Source organism: Zeus faber (assembly GCF_960531495.2).
Source record: "Zeus faber genome assembly, chromosome: 8".
NCBI classification, from domain to species: domain Eukaryota; kingdom Metazoa; phylum Chordata; class Actinopteri; order Zeiformes; family Zeidae; genus Zeus; species Zeus faber.
Genome location: NC_137195.1, coordinates 17,193,222 through 17,216,224, shown reverse-complemented (window position 1 = coordinate 17,216,224; position 23,003 = coordinate 17,193,222). Strand labels below are relative to the sequence as shown.

Below are 23,003 nucleotides of genomic sequence, written 5' to 3'. Positions count from 1 at the left end.
TTAATTCACTCTCTAATTACACTCCAGATTTAATAATATAAGAAAGAGGAGTCTGAACAGAGGGTGAGATAAGGGCCTCGAAGGATCCCATGTTTTGAATCTCAATGCTAATGTAACGGCCACAATTTCATTCTGATCTACACACTTCCCACCAGATACTCACAATCCATGGTGAATAACCATCAATCAATCCACAGCGATGGCATTGAAGTTGCTCACATATTTATTCAAAGCATGTGCTTTTTTTTTTCACAGTTGAAAGTCTTGTCAACTTGTTTGACGCCATCTTTCCCCAAGTTCTGTTGCAAACTGAAGACGACCATCAAGCCAAGAATGACAAAAATGCACCGGGTGTGTTCTCGTTCCGCACAATATGTGGCGGATGAATGGTTTTTTGGTGACTTGGTAAACTGGACTGGCCCGTGCATGCATTTGGAGAACGATGCTGTGATGGAGGGAAGCACAATGGCGTACTGATTTTGAGAATCGGAATTGATAAACGACCAATAGCTTATTTTGGATGGTGTTTCAGCAGCGGTATAGAAATAAAAAGCAGATGGTATTTAGAACCTGTCGTTTTAGTTCAAGTTTGATCGAGGACTGATTTATATGATCGTGGCTGTTTAAACTTCAACATACAGCGTGTCAAAATACAGGAAGAAATCTTTGAAGTAATCGTCTTTTTTGACGGTGACGAGCGCGCCGGCGTTTGGAAAAACCTCACATCGCATCTCTTTTCATTTCCTTAAAATACAAGCCTGCACAGCGGGGGGGGGGGGGCTACGCCGGCAAAAACATCCGCGCCGAGTGGTTGACGGATGCCGCTTGTCACTCCCTCAGATGGGAAAACGAACAGAGGACGGAAGTGAGGGAAGCACCTCCTCTCACCTTTCCTTACGCACCTCCGCTGTCTCACTCCATCGCTGTTAATAATTGATCAAAGTTTTCAGTCTCCCGCTTTGATATATCCATGGCAACGGTCTTTGCGTAGGGGGGGGAGTATGTGTGCCTGAGTTTATTTGTGGTTACAGTATGTGTGTGTGATCGTCTCTCTGTCTGTGTCTGTGCTTGTATGCATGTCTAGTCTAGTGTCTGTGTGTGTGTGTGTGTGTGTGTGTGTGTGTGTGTGTGTGTGTGTGTGTGTGTGTGTGTGTGTGTGTGTGTGTGTATGGCTGCGTAGATCTGAGGACGGTCTAAATAATCAAATGTTCTCCGCGGACTCGGTTCCCCGTGCCGCCACGGGATAAAACACTCCTCAGTTTAGGATTAATGGTTGGACTTCATGAATATTGGATGGTGTTGAACGAGTCAAGGACATCTCCAGAGGAGCCGAAGCCCTAATGATCGCACATGAGCGCGCGGCCGGGGCACACGCCACTTCCAATTCCAATTCAATGGCCGCGCGCCGCTCCGGCTCAGCCAGGGCCGAGCGGCTGGGGGCCGGAACACATTCAGGCCAAGGCGGCTTTTTTTTTCGGCGCCAACCTCTCTCGTTCCGATCTTGAGACCCCAGTGATAACACAAACAGCGGGGCCAGTCGCGCTCTCGTCCTAATCCGATGATCAAACGAGGATGAGGAAGCTGTGCTCGCCAGGTGGAGAACTGGTCCTTGACCAAACAAGCTGTGGATTGAGCGGTAATAACTGAAAGTAAATATCCAGCCTAATTAATCCTGCAGCCGCTCCTCTGTCCCTGAGATGGTAAGCCCCTAATTAATATTTTGGCCAGGTGCAGATCATAATGCATTCCCGGCTGCAAATCTAGAGAATTCATTTTTGTACAACTCGTTCAGAGAGGCCGCGGGAGAGAAAATAACCCTCCTCCTGACTTAATTCAAGGATTTAGCCGCTGTAACTCTGGCAGCTTGTGCCTGTCTTTCTGAGATGTTCTACTCAAGGGATCCGCATCTATTTTCTCAGAGGCAGAGGTGCCAGAAAATCCTCAGGCGCGAGGGGTGATGTTTTCCAATCCCTGGGAAATCTCCCGACGGAAAGGGTTTTTTTTTGTTTGTTTTTTTATCTTTTGACTGCGGAGGCTACATAGGCTGCACGGGCTGTTTGAGTCAGTCAACTGACAGACGGACGCCGCGAGACGCACGTGTCCCCCGCCCCGCCTCACGTGCGTCCGCACGGAACGCGGTATCCTCCGTGGCAGAACGGAAAAGAAGAGCATATTGTACAGTGGCATCTGCTGCGAATGCATCTCTTTAAGCGAATCCCCACACATACTTTCACAGCCTTGTAACCTGTTTGTATCTGTGGCTTGCTTCAGGAGTAACTGTGTTGCCATGCCAACCCCCCCCCACCCCCCACCCCCACGCTCTCCTCCTCTCTCCTATTCTTTTAAATACGATTCCAATGCAGAGCCTCATACACCAATCAGAACAAAGCTCGTAGCCATCTCTAACCAGTCACAGTACAGTTAACTGTTTGGTGGCCGGGCGGCTCTCGGGGCACTTGTCCTGCAGCGTGATGGATACAGTGCACAGCGGCCAGGGGGAGGAGACGACTCGTCGTCGTTCCCGTCAATTCTCCCCTCGGACGGTCGTCGAAAAATAGCGAATTTTTCAGAAGAGAAAACGGAAACAAATACCATCCCAGAACAAAGTTTAATAAGACAACATATACTGTATATCACTGGCCGTGTGGAAAATATATATCTTTTCAAATCTGAATTATTATTTTCAAGTGAATTGGCAAAGTGTGATGGTATACAGCGGAGCAGTTGGAGAGAGTGTGCAGTATAGTGGATATGTAGTGGGGGAATTTTATGCTGACATTTGAAAATATCACTATGATTAATAATTGATGAGCAACAAGCAGGAGGTGCTTAGGTGTTAAGGCAAGCCTGTACTATCATGTCATGGTGTGTGGTTATTAATGAGAGGATGGTGTGTGTGTGTGTGTGTGTGTGTGTGTGTGTGTGTGTGTGTGTGTGTGTGTGTGTGTGTGTGTGTGTGTGTGTGTGTGTGTGTGTGTGTGTGTGTGTGTGTGTGCTGGGGTGGGGGGGTTAATTGGAGAGTGTCAGTGCCTGAGATGTCAGGAAATTACTTCGTTTCAGGGACCCGGTCGGTCCACACACTAAAACACCAAACCACACAGCCACCCACTGAAGGAAAAAAAAAAACACTGGAATTTGTATGTATTTTTTTTTCAGATGCATGCAGTGAAAAACGACGCAAACGTCTTTTTCCCAATGCAAGATAAAATGAAAACGACATCAAAATGTAACCCCGAACTGAAACTAACAAAACTTGAGCGACTGAGTCCACCGACTAATCGCACAGAGGTGCCGGAGCCGCCGTCACCTACCATGCTGTCGTAGTGTATGAGCTCCAGCTCGTAGTCGGGCAGGATGTCGCTCCTGTTGTTGACCAGGTCCAGGGCCATCTGGGCGCTGGGCATGCACGCCTGGCCGCCCGGCCACCCTCCGCTCATGGGGAACAGGGCTCCGATGTACAGCTTCTTCTTTCCTGCGGAGGGCCAGGGCAGGAGGAGGAGGACAAGCAGCGTGAGGGAGAGAGAAGCCCGCAGGAGGAGCCCGGTCCGCCCGCAGGGGACTCGAGCCGGAGCTCGCACACCCCCGATGACCACCATGGTCCGAGGTGAGTCTTGGTCTCTGTTTTATTATTATTATTATTATTATTATTATTATTATTATTATTATTATTATTATTATTATTATTATTATTATTGTTGTTTATTGGGGTTTTTTTTTTAATAGAAATGTAAAAGCAGGGGCGAATTTTCAACTGAATTTTGAAAAAGAAGTTGAAGTCAACACGTGTCCGTGGCTGAAGTACTGAGATGCGTTCAGAGCTGAAATTCCGCCACGTTTATGTTATGGAATAGAATAGTCCGTAAATCATAATTTTACGAAGCCATATATTATTCATCATTTAGGGTAAAAAATAAAAAATAAATTAAAAAAAAAAAGGTGTTGGTTAGTTTGCAGAAAATATGTCGTCCTTTTTTTTTTTTTTTTAACCGCATACCATGCGGTTCCACATGGTATGCACCTGCGAACACAAATATTAAATTAAATCAAATTAAATTAAATTAAATTAACGGACAAAACACGTCGGACCGCGCGCGCAGCGAGTCTGGCTCCGCGGAGAAAAAAGAAAAAGGTTGAAACGCGTCGCGAGACGTTAATGTTCATCAACTCAACGCGGAATGACGCAAAAAAAAATAAAAATAAAATAAAATTTTAAAAAAGAACAAAACAGAACGAAAATACCAGTTGAAGCCACGCAAAAAAAAAAAAAAAAACACGCGCCAACGGCCGTTAACGCGCGTCGAAACGTGCGTTGAAGCGCGCTATTCCAACGGCTGAAGCCAGAGTCCTGCGTTCGTCGTGCACTGCAGCAGCGGAGAGAAGAGTGTGAGAGAGAGAAGCTGGAGAAGTGAGAAATGTGTGCGGAGAGATGAAGGGAGAGAGAGGGGGGGGGGGAGAGAGCGAGGGAGGGGGAGAGAGAGAGAGAGGGAGAGCGGTGAAGGGGGGAGAGAGAGAGAGAGAGAGAGAGGGAAGGAAAGAGGGAGGGAGGGAGAGAGGGAAGGAGCCAGCGAGAGGGAGGGAGGCAGAGAGGGAGGGAGGGGGAGAGAGGGAAGGAAGGCGAGAGGGAGAGGGAGGGAGAGAGGGAGAGGGAAGGAGAGCGGTGAAGGGAGAGAGAGAGAGGGAGAGCGAGGGAGGGGGAGAGAGAGAGAGGGAGGGAAGGAAGGAAAGAGAGAGGGAGGGAGAGAAAGAGGGAAGGAGAGCGGTGAAGGGAGAGAAAGGGAGAGGGAAGGAGAGAGGGAGAGGGAGGGAGAGCGGTGAAGGGAGAGAGAGGGAGAGCGAGGGAGGGGGGAGAGAGAGAGGGAGGGAAGGAAAGAGAGAGGGAGGGAGAGAGAGAGGGAAGGAGAGAGAGAGAGAGGGAGGGAGAGCGGTGAAGGGAGAGAGAGAGAGAGAGAGGGAAGGCGAGAGCGGTGAAGGGAGAGAGGGAGAGGGAAGGAGAGCGGTGAAGGGAGAGGGAGAGGGAGGGAGAGCGGTGAAGGGAGAGGGAAGGAGAGCGGTGAAGGGAGAGAGAGAGGGAGAGCGAGGGAGGGGGAGAGAGAGAGGGAGAGGGAGGGAGAGCGGTGAAGGGAGGGAGAGGGAAGGAGAGCGGTGAAGGGAGGGAGAGCGAGGGAGGGGGAGGAGAGAGAGAGGGAAGGCGAGAGGGAGAGGGAGGGAGAGCGGTGAAGGGAGAGAGAGGGAAGGAGAGAGAGAGAGGGAGGGGGAGAGAGAGAGGGAAGGCGAGAGCGGTGAAGGGACAGAGAGAGAGGGAGAGGAGAGAGAGAGAGAGCAAGCGCAAGGGGAAGGGAGAGAGAGTGGGAAAGCTGTTGAGAGGAAGGGAGAGAGAGAGAGAGAGAGAGAGAGAGAGAGAGGGAGGGCAAGAAAGAGGGGAAGGGAGAGAGAGAGTGTGATTAAGACTGAAAGGGGGGACGCATGTCTGCTGGGGGCATGGTTGGGAGATGGCTTTGGGCAACATCCCTTTAAAGATTCTCCAACGAAAGGGCACAGATTCACTTAAACAGTTTTGTCCGTTCCGTCCAAACACACATTTCCACAGCGATGTACCTCAGGATGCTCACGACACAGAATGTAGCAGAGGGAGCAGCTCCACCACCTCCAACCAACACAGAGCCACAGTGTATCCAAATATACACCACACCATGGAAAACCTGGATCTGTAGATTGAACAGTGTATTGCTTTTGACCGTACGGTCCGAGGAACACTCTCCTCTCCCCTGGCTCGTCACAACAGATCCGTACTAGTTCAGGACACCTGGACTCTGGGTCCAGTTCTACGAAATGGCAACGGAGTGACTTTGACTTTTTGAGGAGAAAAAAACAAAAAAAACAACAACAAAAAAACGGCCACGCCCTCGATCAATCATCATGGGTTTCTTTCTTTTCCCATCTTGCTCTGGGCAAAGTGGAGAGGGTGATGTGTAGCTGTGAGGAACTCACTGGCTTCCTGCTGTTTCAACCTTCTGTCCGTTTTCACCGCACGCGCGCGCACACGCACGCACACACACACACACACACACACACAGGCGTACACACACACACACAGGTGCGCACAAACACATATGGGCACGTATACACACATCCACACATACACACACACAGCTGCACACAAGCACATATAGGTACATGTATATACACACACACACACACTCACTCACTTTGTATGTAGGCATGTTCATACATATATGTGTGAAAACATATGTTTACACTTGCAATCACACCACAAACATATCTACATATACACACGTTTACATGTAGAGATACTGTATACGTTACATGCGGGCATGCGTCCACCCACACACACACACACACACACACACACACACACACGTAGAGCAGATACATCCACACTGTCACAAATATCCATACAGACACACAGAGTTTGTCACACAGACACACACACACACACACACACACACACACACACACACACACACCCGCCCTGGCCTTTTGACAGCCAATGCAGCACTTTCTCCGAGGTTGCTGACAACCTCAAGTTAAATCCCCCAACAGGCCACCCGGCACAATGGAATTAAGAAGAACTCATTTGTTATGCAACCTGTCACGATTTCTGCCCTTTTTAAAAAGTGAATGTTGAAATCCGCGGAGAGTCACGACAAGCTATTCAGCCAGAGCATCCGAGTATTAATAGTTAATAATCTTAACTCTTTGTGTGAGAAACACCGGACTGCCGCCACAGTGTGAGGAGGCGGTTTGCCAAATATATCAATACAGGCTGATGTCTTTATCGATCACACTTCACTTCACTATTGTGTCCACGTTTATAGTCATTTATTTTAAGTGCTCTAGCACCATTGTGGTAACAGCCGCTCAATTGACTTCTGAAAATCCTTAATTGCCGCAATTTAAAAGAGTCCATTATTTCCGGGATTCAAATTAATGACGGAATACACTTATTACATAACTCCCGCTTCATTACCTAAACCTCATTAGGACGATATCGCCGAGCTGGAGCGAGACATCCGCATCCCCCCGCTAACAAGCCCCGGGAGGCCGAGGTGAGTCGAGTGATCATCTGCTGGCATTTGCCCTCCGCTTCTCCCCGGCGCGGCGCGGCGCGGCGCGGCCACCCCTGTGAGCCGCCCGCCGCACCATCAATTATTCAGCCGTGAACTTTCCTTTTTCCGCCACGCTGCGAGCCGTGCCAGAAGACGGTGCCATGACAACGGCGGGCGCCGCGTCTGTTGTGACGGAGGCGGACGGGTCGCGACGTTCAGCGCGGACGTTTAGCGTTGGCGGGGCCGGCGGCGCGGGCACCGGGGTCTCCGTCAGGGGGGGCGGTGCGCCGCGTCTTCTTTCCACCGGACGCCTTCGGTTGGACAGCACTTCTGTAGCTCTGACGCACCAGGTAGACAGCTTTGTGTTATGGATAATCATCAGGAATCTGATGTACTTGTAGGGTAAGTGGCGCCGGACAATTTGTAGGAATTCATCAAAATGGCAGTCGTCATAGGAGGTCCTTCTCTATATCTGCTCATCTATTCAAAATCCCATGTTGAAGTATTTCATCAGGGACATCCGACCAAGGCCTCATCGTTTCATCCATTGGATATTTCTGGAAATGCATTCTTCTGGTTAAAAAGAATCTCAAGAGCTCAAAAGCGATTTAAAACGCTCACATAAGCAGGGCAGTAATATGTCATAAAACCCTCAAATACCACAGAAGAACATCAGTAGCATGCGTATTGAGCTTCTTTATTACATTCATACACAACGCTATGGGAGCGATTCCTAAGAGTTGGACGGACTTTTACTGTCAACTCCCAGCGGAAACACGGAGAGCGGCACAACGGTCGTCGGCCGTTCGCCCGTAGGTCCCTCACGCGAGTTGAGGTCCTGACGTCGGCGTTCTCCAGAAGCTCCGTTTTTTAACTTCCTCCACACGAATACACGGAAAACGAGAGTTTTGAAAAATCTCCACCGTTTTTCAAACGCTTCGTTTCCGGTGACCTGGGCGGGAGGTCCAAAGGCAGAGAAAATACTACTTTTTCAAAAATATCTGTATATGTGTGGACAGGGCCCAAGACTCAAATTCTCCAATAAAACTGCCTCAAATAAGTAAGTGTAGGTGCATATAAACTTGAGGTTATATCTTCATCTCAACATTTATTTAGACGCCGTGAATGGAATTTTAAGATATGACAAAATCTTGAGTCATTAACACCCAATGCAGATGAATGGACTCTGTCGAGGTTGCACAGGTACCAGCTAGCGGGCCTGATACTGCGCTGATGTGCTCAAACATCCAACCTAACGTGACATCGCTGCCGCTCAAAGTGAGCGTGTTCCATTTTTGACAGTTTCGTCTTCTTCTTGCGAATTGACTGAGCCACTCCAAAAGAGACGGCCCCTTTCCACAGAGACCGAAAAACCAACGAGGCAGAATCCTGAATCCGGAAATCCTGCTAAAAAAAAAAAAAAAGGGCCTCAGCTCAGTTTATCTCCTCGCATGCGGGTGCTATTTCGCTCTCCCTAGCCGCCATCCCCAAGTCGACGCCAAACGCCTGAAAAATATTTGAAACCTTTCGGCTTATTTTTCGGGGGTACAGGATCAATTGGGCCAAATCCACTTTAATGCCTGTAAATTCTGCCGCTGAGCAGTTACTCCCTTTATCGGTCCCGTTCAACCATTTAAATCATTAGGATTTACAGACTTAGGGATTGGAATCCACCCCTCCCTTAATCATACGATTAAAGACAACTATACGGAGGGAATTGCGACAATTAGACCGGACGTGCCGCGACGGTCTCCCTCACGCTGTATATACAGTAGATATCTCCTGGGTCGTATCACTTCTGCTGCGATGAATATTCTGCCTCGTGTACATTTTCTTTTTATTTTCCGCGCTTCCTGTACCCGTATACCCGTGAATAAATCAATTAACGGACACGACAGACACGCAGGGTCTTCAAATTCAGTGATCTAACCGAGCGTTCTCAATAGTCTTGCTTACGAAAGAAAATGGTGTCGTTGCAACCCTAAGTGCCTTCGAATGCCGCGTGTCGTATTGGCGTGATACGACACCGATCAATTTTTACTGCCGAAGCGGGGAGAAAAAAAAAAAGATCCATCACAGGATTACGTTCCGACAAATAAGCGATGACAAGCGTCGGGCACTCAGGATTAAAGATTATTACAGTGATTGAGAGAATGCTTTTCCCATTCCCTCTCTCTCGATAGGCGATGAAAAGAACAAAATGATCTGTTTTTAAACCCGACGCCGCTGACCCAGTGGAAACCAAAATAAATTGAAGCGCACCGGATAAAACGTTTGCATTGGGTTTTGGCTGGCTCCCAGAATGCACCGGGGTTTAAGTGGCGTCCCAAGTGTGTCTGTGTGTCTGTTCTGTTCTGTCCTCTGGGTTCCTATAGATCTGCTCTGGTGCAGAACTTGGTGAAAAACGCCGTCTGCAGATCAGTGGGCAGAGAAAAAGCGGGTGGATGTAATCCTCCGCTCCGATATGGGCTTTGCAGCTGCCGAAGTGCTTACACACACACACACACACACACACACACACACACACACACACACACACACACACACACGATTCAGATCACTCACACTACAAAACATTCACACACACACGCGCGTGCGCGTAAAAATAGGTTACAAAACCCCTTTTTGAAAAGGGCACACCGACAAGCATTCATGCCTGCACATACATGCAGAGACACACAAAGAGACCGACACACACACACACACACACACACACACACACACACACAGACACACACACACATACAGACACACACACACTCTCCACACACAGCGAAGCAGACATCGACAGAGGCAAGGTATTAACCTTTCTCCCGCTGAGGAGGCAGTAAGTGGGTGGCGGTGGCATATCCAGAGAAGACAGAGGGCCAGAGAGAAAGAGTGAGGGCAGGAGAGAGAGCGAGCGAGCGAGAGAGAGAGAGAGAGAGAGAGGGAAAGGGAGGGAGAGGGAAACGGAGACAATGGAGAGAACAAGGTGGCCGCATTGAGACAGCAGACAGAGGTTTCTATTTGAGGAAAGTCTCTGTTGCTCCGCTAATGAGCTTTTTGACGTGTCTGTCCTTTGTAGTATGGAACCTGAGCACCCATGTCTGGTGCTGACAGCTTTAAAATATTCAATAGACATTGTGTGTTTTGTGTGCGTGCGTGCGTGTGTGCGTGCGTGGGCGGGAGTTAGATTGTGTCATGACAGGCCTGCTCGACCCAGCCTCAATTCATTATAGTAAGTGTGCAGAAGGCCGAGCCATCCAATAATTGAAAGAACTGTACTGTTAAATAACTGGCCAATTACTAATTCAGTCACGTTACCGTGCAACCTTGAGTGAACAAGCCCAGTGTTCTCACAGCGTTGTTGCTCAACAACGATCAGGTTGTGGGTCTTGTATTGGTATGTACAGTATATACAGTATACTGTGTGTGTGTGTATATATATATATATATATACACTGTATATATACTGTGGGCTGATATACACTGTATATACAGTATATTTCAACTGTTAAACTGTTTCTCACCATTTTTGTGTTCAGGATTTTTTGGGCGGGGCTAAATCAGGACTCAGGGGCAGGCCCCCATAACACTATATAAACACCAGGTTGGAAACGGAGCATCAGTGGTGAAATGAGCTAAGCTAACAGCCCGGAGTTTGGGATAAAACGCTTGTTTTTGGGAATAAACAGCTGGAGCAAAAAGGCGTCTTCGGGGAGACCGCCAACTCATGCCAAGCCTTGGCGCCGCTCCCGCCCCGGGAAAAATGCAGAGGGAGAGGCAGGCGGGGGCGCGAGTTGCGCATTGCGTGTTGCGCATGGAGAGGGGGCGATCGGGGCACAATCGGCGCCCGCGGACGTCCACTCCGCCGTGCGCGCCCGCGCCCTTTGAGGTGAGCGACTAGACGCGCAGGAATGGGTTGAGCAGAACATTTAAAACATTTGGAATTTACTCCGATGTTAACGTTCAACGTGATAAACCCGATCGGGCGTGGTGTCGGCGTCTTCAGCGGACGCGCACCCCAGCGTCTCAGGACAGAGGGAACTGCCTTTCCCCCCCCCCCCACGATTTTGAAACCTTCATTTTATATACCTGCCGATTTTTTTAATCTTTCAAATTTGGCCGGGTGTTTCACATCACACATTTTTGTGCGATGTGACAAACTCAGAAGACATTTATTTTTCCTTTACAGGGACCATAACATTTGAGAATTGGAATATTTTCACATTAACACTGATAATTGATCCAGGACAAATATCCAATCCCCGTCCTAGAAACATTAGATTAACTCTAAAAGTAAGAGAGGGACAAGGATGTCTCTACCTTGACTCAACTTCTACTCTACCTGCATCCACTTCTACTCTACCTCCAACTACTCTAACTCCCACTACTCTACCTGCATCCACCTCTACTCTACCTGCATCCACCTCTACTCTACCTGCATCCCCCTGTACTCTACCTCCCACTACTCTACCTGCATCCACCTCTACTCTACCTGCATCCACCTCTGCTCTACCTGCATCCACCTCTACTCTACCTGCATCCCCCTGTACTCTACCTCCCACTACTCTACCTGCATCCACCTCTACTCTACCTGCATCCACCTCTGCTCTACCTGCATCCACCTCTACTCTACCTGCATCCCCCTGTACTCTACCTCCCACTACTCTACCTGCATCCACCTCTACTCTACCTGCATCCACCTCTACTCTACCTGCATCCACCTCTACTCTACCTGCATCCCCCTGTACTCTACCTCCCACTACTCTACCTGCATCCACCTCTACTCTACCTGCATCCACCTCTGCTCTACCTGCATCCACCTCTACTCTACCTGCATCCCCCTGTATTCTACCTCCCACTACTCTACCTGCATCCACCTCTACTCTACCTGCATCCACCTCTGCTCTACCTGCATCCACCTCTACTCTACCTGGGATTGCTCTACCTGCATCCACCTCTACTCTACCTGCATCCACCTCTACTCTACCTGCATCCACTTCTACTCTACCTCCAACTACTCTACCTCCCACTACTCTACCTGCCTCTACTTTTCCTTTACTCTACTTCCCACAACTCTACCAGGCTCTACTCCACCTCTACTCTACCTTCCTCTACTCTAATTGCATCCACCTCTACTCTACCTCCCACTACTCTACCTGCATCTACTTTACCTTTACTCTACCTCCCACTACTCTACAGTACCCGGCTCTACTCTACCTGCCTCCACTCCACCTTGTCAAGTAGAGGTAGACTGCCTGCATCTGCTCTTCCTGTATCCACCTCTAATCTACCTCCCACTACTCCACCTGGCTCTACTCTAACTCTACTCTACACTGCCTCTGCTTTACCTCTACTCTACCTGTGTCCACATCTACTCTACCTCCCACTACTCTACCTGGCTCTACTTTACGTCTACTCTACCCCCCACTACTCTCCCTGCCTCTACCTCTACTCTACCTCCCACTACTCACCTGCCTTTACTGTACCTCCCACTAGTCTACCTGCCTCTACTCTAGCTCCACTCTACCTGTCTCTACTCTACCTCTACTCTGCCTGCCTCTACCTCTACCTGCCTCCACTCTACCTGCCTCTACTTTACCTACCACTACTCTACCTGCCTCGACTCTACCTGTCTCTATTCTAGCTCTACCTGCCTCTAAATCTACCTACCTCCACCCTTATATACTCTACAGATACCTACCTCCACTCTACCTCAACCTGCCTCTACTCTCCCCGCTTCTACTCTAGCTCTACGCTACCTGCCTCTACTCTCCTTCTAGATCTACTCTACGTAACATCTACTGTACCTGCCTCTACTCTACATCTACCTCACTCTACTCTACCCGCCTCTACTCTAGCTCTACTCTACCTGCCACCACTCTGCCCTGTGTAGTCAGAGTTTGTTTCCTTGAATTTCCCTGATTGCAGCTTTAACATCTTTCTCCACACTTAGAGTCGCAGTGCAACCCAGGCCCTGTGCACAGCGGGAGGGGCGTCGGGTCCGGATGCAATCAGCTCGAAACAATGAATTAAAATGCAATCACACTTATCTCTGCATGGTTACAATTCTGATTGGCCTGAACTCCAGTGTGACGTGCACTGACTTTCAAACCCGGCGGGGGGGGGGGCTCTCTGGGCTCGGTCTGCGATCCCCAAGCTGCGTCACAGTTTACCGTCGCATGTTGAGTCTAATCGTGGGGCTTTGTCTTTCGACGTTTGTATCACTCTGTGCCTTGACCCGAGGTCTGGCGTGTTATTGTTGTCTCTTGTGATTTTGATTTTTTTTATTTAAGTTGTTAAGCACTTCGGTCAATGCCAGTTATTATTATGCTCTTCATAAAATGAAGGTGATTGGACTTGACTAGAAGTTGGATATGCGGGGTGATCCCGGTCTTGTGGAGAACTTTATGACTTTGAACTAGAGCAGGACAGGTATCTGGCTCCATCGGATGGGGAAAAACACGGCCTCACAGGCTTTGCTCTGTGCGGCGCCAATTTGTGATTGACTACGCAAATATTCCCCCATTTTGTCCAGCATCTCAGTAGGTCCACAAACAGATGGGAAAAACTGGCTGAGCCGAATAGTTGAAGGCCAGAAAAGTTTTGACACGTTGTGTGATTCAAAGGGGCTTGAAGCACGGGCTTGCTTTATTGCCACCGATATTCCATTAAATCAAAGTCTTGCATGAGCTCGAGACCTTATTTCCATAGTTCACTGGACATTTAATGGACTTTTGAATTACGTGTTGCCTGTTCAACAAGCTTCACTGCCGTCCAACAGGGCAAAAGATTCACCTCGATAAACCATGATGTATGTCCTCAAAGCACAAGCTTTCAGAGAAGTGAAAGCAGATAGTGGTCAAAAAGGTCCTAAATTAATTTACAATGCCTCAGATTGTGATTTACTATGTGACAAATGACTTTGCTCTTGTAACGTGCAGGGCACGATTAGAGGGAACAGGCTGTGTGTACAACTGCAATGACTAATTTATGGAACGATACATATATCTGTCTGGACATCATTCATCATGCGTTGTGGGGGACCAAATCATTTGGCCAATTTGACTGCAGTAAAACTTTATAAGAAACAATGCTTAAAAATATGGACCGCCCGACTCTAGTTCCTGCTGAAATGGTGCCAAAAATGCCAAAATCTACTGTTGCTCCCTCTGCTCTACCTCCAATCTACCTCTCTCTAATCCACCTCTACTCTTACTCCTCTACTCTTACTCTTACCTCTACCTCTCTCTACCATACCCAGAACTGATGAGGGAATCCACAATTTGACACAAATAAATATGATTAATGTGGTGAATTCATTGATATAAAGATGTAATGCGATCTAGAAATGATCCATCATTTGACTTTTATCTGTTTGGCTCACTGGCGTCAATATGTGACGCTGATCATCCATGGACCGGGTGGATTTCAATGGGATATCGTTTTAAAAAGAAATTGTTTTAAAAAAAATGGCTTAAAAATAAAAATTACCTATCCGTTAATTTTCTGGTGGAAGGGAGCGCGTCTGCAGGCAGTTGACATGTGCTAAACAGTTTAAACAGTTTGAACGTTCTGAAATTGTGAGGTCACAAGAAATGCGAGACCTAGGAGAGCGGACCTTTTGCGGTTGATGTTGCCAAGTCGCGGCGTTAAGCGTTATCGCTGAATCGCAGAAAAGCCCATTTGACTTTTGTCTAATTAGAAAGTCAAATTAGGACTTTATCTTCCCCCGTCCCACCGCATCTTACAAGATTTACAGGATTGCGTACAACACCAGGCTCTCAGTGAACTTCCACTGTCCATGTTATATCTGCTGGTCAGATCTTGCCCTTGCAAATTATTTCAGTTTATTTCAACAAAGTATAGCGGCAGTGTATGATTCTAGACAATCGTGTAGTGGTAGCACAACAGACTGTTCATGCTGGATGCACTCAGTGATGATCCAGGGAAAGCGAGACGAAGCTGGCCAACTCGAAAAATCACTCTAGATTTGATAGATTACACTTACAAAGACAGCTAAGTATAAGGTAATATGGTCAGTGCAACTGGAATTCCCATTTAAAAAAAATCTTAAATTCTAATAATTAATAAATTAAGTCATCTATTATAAATAGGGGGTGATGAGTATTTCTATTAACTATCAGTTTAAATGGGACCTATAATGCTCCTTTTCAACAAATTAATATAGGTTTCTGAGGTCCCCAAAACAGTTTGTAGATTTTATTTTTTTGCTGAAAACATCACTCAAATGTTGCATTCTAACCATTCTAACATGCCTCTAACCCATGCTGTTCCAGGACGCTTTGTTTAGTGTGTGGCACTTCCCTCCTGAGGCCCAGAGTTCTGTCAGTCGATGCGGTTTGAATTTGACTTCCAGGTTCTGTTTTATTTACTCTGCAACTTTCGCTGATATCACCTTATCAGTCGACCAGGTCCACCAAGTCTGTTTCTGAACAAATTTGAGGCGAGAAATAAGCAATCCAGTTGCTGAATCCTCACTCATATTAGATCTGCAAGGCCTCATTTTTAAGTTTGTTCCGACTTTCATTGCCGTGCTCCAAGCTTACTGTATGTGGGACACTGCGCGCGGGGATTTTTGGATTCACATAATTATCAGACAATTGAATCAAATCAATGCACCTACAATGGAAACACAATATTTATTGGTTTTGTTTGGAGAAACGCACAAGCGGATCGCGCATCGGAGCCTATTTACCTCATACTTTTTTTTTTTCAACAGAGCAATTCCTAATTCCTAATTCTATTGAGTCGCAACGTGACGTAGGAGTTGTTTTAAAATCTGAACGGCTTGTTTCACCACATGTTTTCTGAAATAGACAGCTCACAAAAAACTGACCGGGTTGCCTTATTTCACAGTTTGCGTGTTAGTAGATCCATCAGAGACGGGAATGCATGTGTGCAAGCACTGGAAATGTGAGTTTTTGATATTAGGTGCCCTTTAATACCTTTCAAAAAAAAATCTAACAACAGTGTGGGGAGCGAGAGAAAATAGAAACGTTCAAAATCCCTCTTGCATCACGTCTTGTGAGCTGCTGTCCTCTAGTGGTCACTCGGTGCATTGCGGCAGTGACACACCGTTTCAAAGGGGATTTTTTTCGCAAAGTAATCACAAGGTTTAGAAATGTCTTACCTGTGTAGTTTCTGTCATCTTTGTGAAGCAAGCAGAAAGGAAAAAATAAGGATGTTTAGATTTAAATGGCATTCAAACAAGAGATTCTCGTGATACTCGTGAACAATTAGAGATTGAATTGGCCTGTTTCATGAAGGTATTTCTCTTCGCTTTAAAATGATTTTTAAAATGACGACATTCTGAATTAATTTCCCGACTAATTCTCACATAAATGGTTATTTTATTAGGCATTTCATTTTTAGGCATGCATAGGTATTTCACTCCAGCAGATGGCAGTAAAACAATCATGTCGTTTTTTTTTTTTAATGAGTTCCCAAGAGGATGACATTAAATGTTATTTCAGTTAAACCGTGGCATAAAAGAGGTGATGGAAAACAGTCAAATGTCAAAAAGATGACTCAGACACCCAGAATCATAGGAGCAACAAGCCAGCAGTCATACGATTTAATATAATAATTTACCCAGATCATAATAATATACATTAATCCTATCGGGGTCTTTGCGTGCCCGTATCCTCAATAATGTGCACTGGTTTAAAGATCCATTTTCTACATCATTTATATCAATTTAAAACTGATGCAGGGCCACCGATATGAACTTGATACTCTTCTAATTGGATTTTAAGGGCGCCTACAAAGTCTTTTTGGTCACTGTCTTACTTGTAACAAAAACTATCAGGTACATATCCAACAACCAACTTCCTGTTACTTCCACATCAATCGTATATATATTTCACGAATAGTTTCCTTGAGATACTTTCATCAGTTATCTCTCGTATCAGTGCGGCGCTCCCTATCCTCTGTAGATCACTTTCCGACTGGCTGCACAATTAGTTGCCCGGCTTGGCTGACGCTGCAGCTGCTGCTGTGACTGCAGGTCTCTGGATTCTGTCTCATTTTGCCCGTGATAAACACACCGTGTTAAACAAATGCGGAACGTGCGAGACTCACGCTAGCAAGTGGAGCAGATATTAAATTGTTGAGTAAATAATGTTCGCTTAAGCCTTAGTGCATTGTGGATCACATGTGCACAACTGGAGCCTCACTTGGTGGACACCCGAAGGGATAATTATCATCAAATGAGTTGCATTTTGCCTATAGGGTCCCAATTCTGCCTGCGTTTTCCTTCCCACGATGCTTTGCATTTTGTCATCCTCCGGTCAACTTCTGGGCGGTAGTTTGGACTTGATGTACCCCAATCTACTTTGTGGAGTGAAAAAACATTAAAAATGCTTTTCTGGCTCCACATCCAAATACCTCATTTGTTTGTGTGACTGCTGGATGCATTACTACATACGGCATGTTACCACACAAATATATAATATTATCCGAATACCTCTACTCTACTTTCTACTCTGTCTCAGTGTACCCCACCCCCCTACTTTACTGCTTCTCCACTCTTCCCTACTCTTCTGGGAATTGTCAAGAACTGGATGAAAATATATAAGATGCTTTGATTCTTTAATTTGTCAACATGGGCATAATAATAGGCTGTAATACCAGATCAAATTCAATCCATTGTTTGACACCTCATCCCGATCTCATGCGTCACAGGCGTAAATCTGTGGTGTCTTTTAAGGGGTCTCCGGGAAACTCACAGAGACAGGTGGGTTTGGGCGAGTCCCACTTGCCCAGCTTGGTGCAGTGGCTGCTGTTCCTGCCCTCCAGGATGAAGCCGGCGTGGCAGCTGTAGTGGAGCATCGTCCCCTCCACCGGGGGCCCCGGGGGCCGCGCCGCCACCCGGCCGTTCTCCAGGGACGTCCACACGCGAGGGCACAGCAGCACTGGGAGGCGGGGAGGAGGGGCGGGAGCGAGACGTCGAGAAGGCAGAGCAGAAGACGGAATCGATTAGTCACTTTCCGTATGGAGCCAGGTGTTTTTGGTTTTCTTTGCCGCTCGTTTGGGCAGGAGAAACGTGGCACAAAAGGTGTAAGAAGAATTTGAATTAGAAAACCGATGCTCCCCCTGCGCCAGCCAAGAACGCAGAGAGAGAGAGAGAGAGAGAGAGAGAGAGAGAGAGAGAGAGAGACAGAGAGAGACAGAGAGAGAGAGAGATCCTGCTTCGGCAGAAGGAAGTAGGTCAAAATTAAAGGGAAGACCAACGAAAGCAGAAAGCAGTTTTTTGGGTGGGGGGGGGCTGTGATTGTTTGTGGCTGTGATGGCCGAGGATGCGATCGGGCGAGCGGGGGGGACTTACGGCATCGGCTGTGCTGCGATATGTCCGTCCACGTGCCATTGGGTAAACATTTCCTGACCTTAGGTCCCACAATCACCCTGTTCCCTCTGCAGATGTACTCAATCTCATAATCCACCGGCAGGATCTGGACACTACGGATCTGTGAGAGAGAGAGAGAGAGAGAGAGAGAGAGAGAGAGAGAGAGAGAGAGAGAGAGAGAGAGAGAGAGAGAGAGAGAGAGAGGGGGAGAGAGAGAGCGAGAGAGAGAGAGCGAGAGAGAGAGGAATTACAGTGTGATTGATGCTCTCTACCTTCTAACATGACGTGAGATTCTTGGATCTGAATTGTTAAAGCTACACCGCGCTCTAGTGAGTTCTACGTTTACCTCTCCCTTTCACCCTTTCAATTCAGTCTTTATTTCTCTACCAGTCAAATTGGTTTCGCAGCCATTACATGAAAAAAAAAAAAATTTAACCATTCACGACACAGGAACAACGGTAATGCGGGTTACGGTGATCTCACCGGCGGGTGAGAATACGATGGGAGTCAATGAAACATATAACCTATAAACTCTTCCTGATCGCATGACTCCCCACTGACTTTTCATGGAGACACATATTGCAGCAAGTAGCAGGATGACATACTACATCCTGCGAAATATCACACTGTGCAGACACTGCACACTACAGTGGCAGGGGGGCGCATATCCCGCAATGCAATGTGAGGGCGAGACGGTCTGTATAAAAAGCTTCTATGCGGTCAGCAACCTCGTTCTTTTTACTCACATACTAAAGTACGCTAGTCGACAGTGCGACTGTGCACAACATACAGCAACGTTGTGTTTGGTCCGGATGCCAAGTGGCGCTCGCCCTCCACTCCATGAGCATAACATGGGAACTCGCTGCGATCCAGTGGGTTCCGTGTTTCCGTGTGTTTCCCGTCATACTATTTTACGTTGTTACCGTAGGTTTAAAAACCCTCATGTCGGTGCATCTCGAAAGCAGAGTCTGTACCTGTTCCTGCGTCAGGCCTCGGTATCGAATCCCCCCGTCCCTGGGAGGGCGGATGATGCCACATCCTGGGAAGAAAATAGAACAGGATGACGAGAGGGAGGAAGGCGGGAGAAGCGATCGGCAGCATCAACCCCGATGACAAGGGAGGTGTGTTACTGTAACGCGATATCTTTGTTCTAGCCGACGCCTTCGTCGTGCCAAGAACCCTCCCGCTCCATTTGGGTCATTTAGTCGTCTCCGGAGAGTTAGCACCACCCATAAATGCACATAAACACACAATTACCTCCCGAGGAAGTATTATGTATGGGCACGACGAGAGATGGGAGAGCATGGAGGATTAGCAGGAATAACAGTCTCGCCATCTCTGGATCTGAAAGGGAAACGGAGAAAAGAGAATATATTTGTCACAAATAAAACAAGATATACTGTACATAAGATTAAAAAGAAATGAGGTTTGGGAGGAAACACTGGGAAAAGAGAACCAGAACGCGAGGAAAAAACATTTTGTTTGTACGTCACAGTGTGTTGGCATTGTCACATAAGACGAGATGAAATAAGGTGGAACTCCATTTATCCTGACGGAAATTACTGAGCCAACCAGCTGCTCAAGAAAAGTTGGAAAAACTGCATAAAATGGAAGAGAAGGTGCATTAAAACCTACATGTAATATTAGAAGTAGTAATACAAATACAAAATAAACATAAAACACAAAATAGTCATTTCAATGCATGTGTTAAAAAGCGGCTTCACTTCGTAAATATATCCATGAGTTCAACTGCTGCGGCTCTTAAAAGGACTCCACACTGTAGTCCACACTGACCTTTAACAAGACAAACACTGTTCAAACTAACATTTGCAGAGAGCAGGATTAGTAGGTCAGCTTATCTGCTGCTCGCGCTGATGTATTTTTTAGGGCGCAGGTGAGCTCCTTGGCGAAGCATCGTTTGTGTGCGTGTGTGCGTCCGTGTGTGTGTGTGTGTGTGTGTGTGTGCGTGCGTTCAAACTGCTCTGGCCTCCTGCGCATTATTCCAAAAGGCCTGGAATCCACTGATTGAGTGTGATGTGCGCAGGCTCTGTCTGACGTTAAAGGGCCCCCGGAGGCAGAAGCCACCAAGCGGACACCACGAGGGCTCTCCCACTGTGGTGAGCGTGCGCGTGTGTGTGTGTATGTGTGTGTGTGTGTGTGTGTGTGTGTGTGCGTGCGCTTTCCTAACCTGCGAGAGGTCAAGAGACCCTCCGCTACTGTCCAACGAGCCACACTGCTTCAAGTGCTCGCTCAGACGCAAACACACACCCACATATAAATCACATCCACACGCACAACATACACAAGGATGCACAGGCAAATAGGCGGGCCCACACATGCACAAACGCAAACACACGCACACTATTCCACACAGTCACACCCATGTGCACACATTGAACAACGACACAGAACAAATACAGAAACAGACGTCTATATATAGCTTCCTATTTGCAGCATTGAATAATGAATGTGGCTTTTTGACGTCCACACATTTTCAAACATACATATACAGACAAGGGGAGGGGAGAGGGGCATCGTAACACAGCAAAGCCCCTCACTGAGGGGAGACAGATGGTGCGGAGGCCTCTTGTGAAAGACAGAGAAACTCTGCTGGATACTTCATTAGCATTAGCCGGTGTATTTTTAGAGTGCACCGGCTGGAAGCATGAAGGAGGTAGACACTCCCAAAGTGTGGATGTTAAGTCTGGGTATGTGTGTGTGTGTGTGTGTGTGTGTGTGTGTGTGTGTGCGCGCACGCGCGTGGGAGCACCTGAGTGCACGCGTGTGTGCACTCGCATTGTATACGGTAGGGTACGCATTTGCCGGTATGCATTCGCCTGGGAGGGGAGGACGGGAGGAGACAGAGCGAACGAAGGGAAGGATAAGAAATATGGACATCCCAGCGGGAGGCGTAATATTAGCAGTTGCACACACTGTGCGGCATAAAAGCAAAGTCTGTCTGCGTCTAGAGTAGATGACAGTAGCCCGGGCAGCACACAGCCAGCCCTCTCTCCGTCACTGCCAAGAGTTTTAATGGCCAAGAACAGGAATATGAAAGGGACCGCCTTCACCACAGTGGCTATCAGCTGCCAGCAAGCTTAAAAAAATGCATTTAGAACCCCCTTTAGCACAGTGGACAGCACTGCGGTCGGCTGAAATGGTGCCGTTTAAGTCATGTCATTTTCACTATTAATCGTCCATCCGTAAAGGCTGTGGAATAGACACTGAGTCTCATTTGCAAGTGTTTTTGCATTTTAGGAGATGTGGCAACTGTGGACTGTCCCTTTACCGTATGATGTCAGGGACTCGTCCTAGTTATGCGCCGAACTCCTTCAACATCTTAATAAAAAAAACAAAAAACAGAAGGAAATCTCTCGTGCTGCGGGTCGCCGAGACGCTCTCCCATCGCCCGCCGGTGGTTCGGTTTGAAGCGGTCAGAAACTCTTGTGACCGGTCCCAAACCAGGTGAGAATATCGGGCTGGTCGGGCGCCCTCCCCAGTCTCGAGTCCCGGCCCCTGTAGTGTGTCCGTGAACCCGAAGATGCGTGATCGCCGTCCTTTGCAAAGTGTGTGTGTGTGTGTGTGTGTGTGTGTGTGTGTGTGTGTGTAAAAATAAGCCTTTTAAAATGTTGTTGACGGCGTGTCCCCGTCCGTAGGCTCCTCGGTTTGACGTCTAAGGTGAGGCACCCTTACAAATTTCGGGGCGACCCCTCATTGTGTCCTCCCCCGTGCGTCCGGTGGATTCAGCACCACGGACAGCGCCTTTACGCTCACTCGCCGCAGACACCGGATCGGTCCTTCGCGGGATAAAAAGCGTTCGGCCGCTCGGTCCTCAGTCTTGGGTGTCGACCACCGAACTGTGATTTGTGCCCGAAGGTGTGAGCCGTGGGAGGGGGGCGGGTTGGGGTCACGGTGAGGCTGCCACCAGCCGTATGTTCCCGGTACTTACCGGCCGTCAGTTGACAGGGACCGCGCCGGCCTGTGGAGGGAGGAAGGCCCGTGTATTTACATGACGCTCGGCCGTTTTGCGCCCCCCTACCCCCCCAAAAAAAAGTACCGGATCCGCGTCCGAATCCCACACGACAAATACTCAGAAGGGAAGGGACCGAATTGCTGTTGTGATCCGTCAAATGTCTCGCTGTGCTGCGCGCAGGTCGATGCAGATGCATTTAAAGATGGTGGGGGCTCGTTAACAACGGAACTGATTTGTGACCCGTTCGGAATGCCACGGCCACACACACACACACACACACACACACGTTAAAATACACACGTGTGTGTATGTCTACGTATATAAAACTAGGACAGAGCGGGCATCGGTCTGACGTGGGGACATTTTGGATGCGGCTCAGTAGCAAACTGTGTGTACTTACTGGTAGTTTCGATGCTCGGTCGGGATAACGGCGCGTCCGTCGGGTGGGATCCGTCGGGGGGGGAAGCCCGGAGCCGGGTTATTTGGCCGGAAATTGCATCTTCGCGGCGGATCTTACGGCTGTATTGATATGGCTCTGAACGTGCCTTCACAGAGCGTTACCAGAGCCAAACATCCATTTTTTTATTATTATTATTATTATTATTATTAT

General features: G+C 47.9%; 1 protein-coding gene across 1 annotated transcript in view; it reads right to left on the bottom strand.

Annotated features, from left to right (window-relative positions):
- The window catches only part of gabbr1a (gamma-aminobutyric acid (GABA) B receptor, 1a), a gene marked incomplete at its 3' end in the record, with an annotated part of 73,547 nt that extends 50,626 nt beyond the window's left edge, over nt 1–22,921 (bottom strand). Inside the window, exons 1-7 of the mRNA XM_080005605.1 lie at nt 22,794–22,921; nt 19,678–19,764; nt 19,395–19,459; nt 18,403–18,541; nt 17,804–17,989; nt 16,207–16,224; nt 3,312–3,472 (exon numbers count right to left, since the gene is read on the bottom strand). Of these exons, the coding sequence (XP_079861731.1) occupies nt 3,312–3,472; nt 16,207–16,224; nt 17,804–17,989; nt 18,403–18,541; nt 19,395–19,459; nt 19,678–19,756 (648 nt within the window). The 5' untranslated portion in view covers nt 19,757–19,764; nt 22,794–22,921. The remainder of the gene's footprint in view (nt 1–3,311; nt 3,473–16,206; nt 16,225–17,803; nt 17,990–18,402; nt 18,542–19,394; nt 19,460–19,677; nt 19,765–22,793) is intronic.
- Between the last annotated feature and the right edge of the window lie 82 nt (nt 22,922–23,003).